We start from the raw sequence: 6,367 nt of genomic DNA on the forward strand, positions 1-6,367 counted from the left end.
CCACTAAGCACAGCTAGGGTATTTCTGTCCTGTAACCTATCTGGTCTATCTCTTGTGGTGTCTGTGTGCCCAGATAAGGCTTAGATAATGAAGGATCCCGATCGATCGCTTGTTGGTTTTGTGGGCAAGGGTTTTATTTATCGCCATTTATTCTTGTTTCTTACCTGTGTTCCCTTCCACATGACCCTCATTTGCTTTAATAAATATAACTGGTCTCTGGGTGAGTTCAGGTGGTCATGGTCCCTCTGATAATTAAGGAAAGCCCGTTGAGGGTTAATTGGCTGCGGCAATTAATGCCACGCACCTGACAGTGCAACTTGTCTCTGACTCGCTCAGCCTAATTAGGACGAGATGTGTGGTACATAATTAGCATGGCGCTCGACTGATTTGGTCTCCAAATCAAGATGGTATTGTGACTGTTGGACACGTGATTCAGCTGGGTGGGGTTCAAATCAGTTAACCACTATTGTCGTATTGAGATGACTTGCCGGACTCGGACCAGGCAACTGCCACGAAAGGATGATTCCAACAATATTTACAAGGAATTTAAAAAGCAGGACGGGGCTATTGGGCCCATCAAAGCCTGTGCGATGTTTTCTTTTATCCATGCTCCATCTTTTTCAAATGCTGAGCATTAAGCAAGGAAGCAGCACGTACTATTGTGTTTTTTAAAGTCCTTTGTTTGACTCAGTCGGGTTGGGTTCAAACCGCCAACCTTGCAGGGTGATTAGTGGAAGCTAAGCATTACACCACTGAATCTGGTTGAAGAGCAGGAAGGAATATTTTGTAAACAAAAGCTTTATTTACAGTGACCCAGGCTTAAAGCAAGCACAACAATTTACTGCGCAAAGTACGTGTAAGGCACTGCGGCAACATCGGTAGCGGATGTTATTAACTTGCTCCTGGTACCATTGCAACAAAATGTGTAAATTGCCACTGAAGCTTATAAGTGTATGGTACAGTACAACAATATAGTTCCTTGAAGGTTGACACGACACAACCCAAAATGTGTTCTCACTCTGAACACGTGAAATGGATTGATCGTTTACCAGTCTTTAGGGTGTGATCATAAAGAAGTTGTACCGACAAAGACCGGTCACCCACGACTTGCACAATTCCAAATGCAGTGATGGTTGGCTCTCAACGGGCAAGTTTGCAATTTGAAACTATTAGAATTACCTGAAATTTGGGAGCCATTTGTGTGTCTGGTCTGTGCAAAAGGAACGTCATGAAATACCAATCAACAATGCTGTCCACTTGAACCTGAAAAGCATGTGCTTAAAATTGTCACTATTCAATTATGACGTCACAGCAGCTGCTTGCAGTTAATTTTTAAGTGCTCCTATTGCCTAGTCAATTTTGTGTTGCAACAGGTGTAGTGGATGTTAAAGCTAAAATGAAATGCATGCAGTTATCACAGTTATCAATATATTTTTTGTTTTCTTTCAAGCAGTTTATATTGATTGTATTGGTTTACAAAGTTTTGTTTTTTTTTGCAGTTAGATAATCCTCAATCTGTAGAGTCTGAAAACTGCCTGACATGACTCATTTGATTCCAGCTGCATCCTTTACAGTGTGTTCCAGGATTCTCAATGTTTCCGAGCAGATCCATTCACACCTTCCAATGTCCTCATTAATCAAACGGCAGTGGCAATTGATGGAAAACTAATTGGTGACAATGCATGTGCAGGTAGACAAAGGTTCATTCTAAGATATATAGGGACTGATAACAGTTTCATTGTAAAAACAGCCAGGAAACCTAAAACTTATTCATGTGTCCACCTCAAATATATTGTTCAAAAAAATATATGAAGTGTACAGAAAAGGTGAGTGAGTGTTGGAAATAAAAATTGAAAGAATAGTTGACTTGCTACCATTGAAACATCAGAACATTGCAGCTCCCTATTTACAATACACGTACTTGGGCTGCATTTGTTGTCGTGTTTGAGATTCAATTGATATTTATAGGTGAAATGCATCACGTAAAGTTCGTTGCCGAGGGGATGTGGTCATTGATCAGAAGGCCCCTACTTCAGCTCCCCAAGGTCGGTAGGCCTTGGCACTACCACCCATGGCTTGGGGCGTGAGCGCTGGTGGGGATGAGAGCATCGGAAAGGCAAAGGATGTTGGGAAAGGTGCCGCAGCGAGCAGAGATGCGATCCGTGCGTGTGCTGACATGACCGGCAGCGAAGCGTGCGGGGATGACGCAGTTGGGGCAAGTCGGGGGAGTGGCGCCTCCGGTTGTGAGGGCAGCACTGCGGGCGAAGCATCGAGTGCCCTGCAGGGCGACTTTGGCACGGGGATGAGGGCGGCCGCGGGACCAAAAGATGCGGCAGCTGCCGCCGCCGCTGCTGCCGCGGTGATGTTCCAGCAGGGGTGCGGGCGAAGCGGGGCGGCACCGATCGAGGCGGCCTCTCGTTGGCACGCACGCTGGTTCAAGTGCGAGACGAGCCGCAGCCGCAGCGCCTCAGTGCTTTCAGACCCATCCATCGTGCTCAGGAAGCGCACCACCTCTGCAAGACACTCTCGGAAACCCAGACTTCGGTAGTCCATCGCCAGGGCATGAGCATCAAAAAACCCTGCGAGGAAGAGGATAAATAGGTCATCACGAGTGGGAACAACCCTCTACATCTTCAAAGTTTCCACTCTAAATATGCAATTGTCTATTCATCGTCATCTCACATGAATGATTCTCGACAAATATATCACCCATCCTGCGCATCTGCTCTCCATTTACTGAAGACTTTTAAACAACCCTCTCAAACAACAATGACAATCAATAATATCATGGATTTAATTGATATGTATGCACAGAATGATGATGCAATTATTATTATTATTTTTTTTTCGAAATGATGCAAGACACAGCCGCCTCTAATTTTATCAATTACCTAGTCCACCGTCAGAGGGCGCTCCAGGAATGCAAATTGAAACGAGTTGAAAGTCGATTTCAAAACTGCCTTTGTCCCTCGATTCCTCTTAGGGAGGTGGATTTCAGCTTGTACACGAGAAACATTACTTTCCAAAAAAGAAACGTCTGCCGACTCTAGTTAAACCTTCAAACGAAGATCCGTGTACAGGTTGTACCAAAATTCTGGAACTATTGTACCAAAACCAAAACACCACCTTGTGGTGCAGGAAACCTCGCAGAGGACCAAAGCCTTTTTTTTTTGCAAATAGTCTTGAGAACCCTGAAGCACTCAAATTGAAGCAGAAGGAAGAGTTCCTCCACTCACGCGGTCGAGCAATTGCGGTTTTCCAAACCCACTGCATGCACCCAGAGGCGTTGTGTAATTAACGTCGTCTCATTGCCATGGAGGTTATAGGTGTGGTCGTGGGAAGGCTCGGTGCGTGCGGTGGCGGCGGCATCGCGCAGCGCCCTAGATTCGTGCGTTTAGCCCCCACACCCGACCACCTGCCGTGACGCGTCCCATTAGCTGCGTGAGAACGCTCGCCATGGGGACATGATGGAGGGGACAGAGCTTTACCCTTGCCTCCCGTCGCTTGCAGCAACTTTAAATGATCCACCGTCATCTGCAGGATTTCCGCTTTTTCCAGCTTGGATGAGCCCTGCGTGGCACAGAGGAACCGTCAGCAAGCAAGAAGCAAACCGTTTTGGATTCATCTATTTATTACGTACCTAAATGGTGAAATTTGACCTCCCCCCTCCATGCAAGTCCCATTCCCTTGTCTTTCCACACACTGTTCAACCTCACTCTCACTCACACCCTCCAACCTCCCTGCGTATGTAATAAATAGGCTGAATAGAATTACATGTTGTACATCCTTGTGATCAAGCCCTCGTCCTCTTTGCACTCTTGGAAGGAGGTTCAAGTTTTCCTTCACCATTTACCATTCAGCTCGAGACCAAAATGTTCCTTATACATTGTGTGTTTCAAGGGGATCCAAGACCTTTCAGCCCCAACGGTCTGCATGGAAGTACAACCAGTTACGGAAGGCAGTCGTGCGTGCCGATTACGTCAAATTCTTGGTTGTACGTCATGCAATCCTTAGGTGGGACATCGACACACAAATTTACATCGCAAATCTGAGCGGGAACGGGGATGGATCTCTCGTGCACCAGTTGGGGGTCACGTCATACAATCGATGGAACAGTGGAAACAGCCCGGGCCGTGCTCGCTCTTGCTTAGCCGTCGTCAGCGATCCCTTTCACATCCAAACCAGTCACAACTTACAATGCACGTAAACCGTATTCCGGGACACGGGAACCGTCGAGGCATTCAAGAAAAAGGCTCCAGGACCCGTGGGAACATCAATTTCCTCCCAGCTCACACCACCCTAACGTCCGTACCTGTTTCTCGCAGGCTGTGGGTACGAGCCGCCTGAGCTCGGCCAGACTGTTGTTGATCCGATCTCGTCGCCGCTTCTCGATGATCTGCAAGAAAATAAGAAACCGTACTCGAACCCGCAGTTGAATAGCATGTACACGACGCAGCATCGTAGTCGGCGTACTCATTCGGTCCATGCCATGAACTCATGATTTGCGACTCTTTCGCAACCGAATTCCGCTGCCAATGTGCACTGCCTGTAATAAGAATGTATACTGTAAGAGAGAGAGGTGTGTGTGTGTGTGTGTGTGTGTGTGTGTGTGTGTGTGTGTGTGTGTGTGTGTGTGTGTGTGTGTGTGTGTGTGTGTCGCCATTTTTTGAGATGGCTGAATGGATCTTCGTCAAACTTTGAGGTTCATCAGTGAATGCTGGAGGTGTTTTAGGCCAAAATTTTTATTTATTTATTTATTATTTGTTTTATATATTTATTTATTTTTTAACTTGGTCTCCAGTGCAGGGGTTCTTAACTGGGGGTATGGGACTCGATCTCTGAATATTTATATATATTTTATGTATTAATTTATACTTGGTTAGAATGTTAGATTATAACTAGCACTGTTATTCAATGTTTGTATATTTGTAATTTCTCGGTTATTTATTTATTTTTTTGGTAAATATATTTGATAAATGCTTATGATTGCCTTTCACGTTCTATTCCTAGCTATCCATATCTAAAATAAATTCAAGCTATTGACATCTTTGGAACTCATACTGTCAACTAATAGGACTGGTGATGATGATGATGATTTTGACAGTCAAGCGAAGGGGGTATGGAACCATGTTGGGCAATCCATTGGGGGTCTGGAATCATCAAAAGGTTAAGAACCCCTGCTCTAGTGCCTCAACCTTTGTATTTCCATGAAAGATAATATTAAATGATCCACAACTCCATTCCTTAGTGGGGTGTAGGGAAGTGTTTTATGCCCCCACCAAAAAAAAATTTTGTTATTCAAAATGCCAATAGGATGAGGAGAGCAGCACGCAATGCCGGGTACCCGTGCAAGCAATCAATGATGGTGTACTGCAGTGTATAATACTCACCCCGCGACGCTTCTTCCTCGCAATTATTTGGGAGGACGTCGTGGGTGAAAGGCATCTAGAAAATGGGCTGCAATGTGAGAAACCCACACGACACTCAACCACAACAGTTCAATCGAATTATTGCGTCATAAAGGGGGAGCCAAAAGACATTGAACGTTCAAACAGGTGCCTCGGGACGCACTCACCCGCTCCCCGCCGTATCCAGTTCGACGTCGATGGTCGTTTCGTCCAGATCGCTGTCGGAGAAGCTATCATCGAGTGATCTCTTCATGATCCCTCCTCTCTGCGGAAGTAGGGCTCCAGGAGAGCCGCGGTTGCGGCCTTGGAGGGAGGGTTGAGGCGATTGTTGAGTGCGTCTTTTGCCGCGACTACAACCTCAGCGAGCGTCTATCTAGTGTTGAGCGCACGAGCTGCCTACACACCTCTCTCTCTCTGCTTCCCAAGCCCTGCCCTGACCCTGCTCGGTGGGAAACTCAATCCTCCCTCTCGAACTCGTCCCCTCCCCCACCACCTTTGTCTCCACGTCAAGGCAAAGTCGCGCCAAGTCTTCGCGAGGGACCGCCCACTGCTGGTGCTCATTGGTGGAGAGTATTGCCCGCGGAACCTTTTTATTTATTTATTTACTTCAAAAACATACATATATATATATATATATATATATATATATATATATATATATATATATATATATATATATATATATATATGTATCCACTCTTTCGACCAATCACTGAGGTCGTTATGGTGGAATTGATTTTATACATCGACTTGCCATTGGCTCACAACCTGAGATAAGGAGAGCTCTGATCCAGGTGATCGGTGGTCCGCTCCGTTCGGGGGTAACACACCAACACCGACTCTCAACAACAAATTGCGGAATGGGGACGGAGTTGGCAAAGCTCTTGGGACACACACGCTCGTTGCATCTTTGCGACGATGGACATGGAGCGCAATAAAAGTATGTAAAAAAATTGGAA

The 6,367-nt window shown here is 45.9% G+C and overlaps 1 protein-coding gene across 2 annotated transcripts; it reads right to left on the reverse strand.

Annotated features, from left to right (window-relative positions):
* Nucleotides 1–780: 780 nt before the first annotated feature.
* Nucleotides 781–5,968, reverse strand: HEY1 (hes related family bHLH transcription factor with YRPW motif 1). 2 transcript variants are annotated; one of them, XM_085847157.1, is made up of 5 exons: nucleotides 5,576–5,968; nucleotides 5,391–5,457; nucleotides 4,313–4,396; nucleotides 3,489–3,570; nucleotides 781–2,579 (listed from the first exon to the last, which is right to left on the reverse strand). In XM_085847157.1, exons 1-5 carry the CDS (start codon nucleotides 5,659–5,661, stop codon nucleotides 2,017–2,019), a joined length of 882 nt encoding a protein of 293 aa, XP_085703283.1. In that variant the 5' UTR covers nucleotides 5,662–5,968; the 3' UTR covers nucleotides 781–2,016. The 2 variants fall into 2 exon arrangements, with proteins under 2 accessions (XP_085703283.1, XP_085703284.1); XM_085847158.1 differs by having other exon boundaries at nucleotides 5,391–5,445; nucleotides 5,576–5,966.
* Between the last annotated feature and the right edge of the window lie 399 nt (nucleotides 5,969–6,367).

Source organism: Eptatretus burgeri, chromosome 11 (assembly GCF_056783735.1).
Source record: "Eptatretus burgeri isolate ZD-2024b chromosome 11, Ebu_testis_v1, whole genome shotgun sequence".
NCBI lineage: Eukaryota > Metazoa > Chordata > Myxini > Myxiniformes > Myxinidae > Eptatretus > Eptatretus burgeri.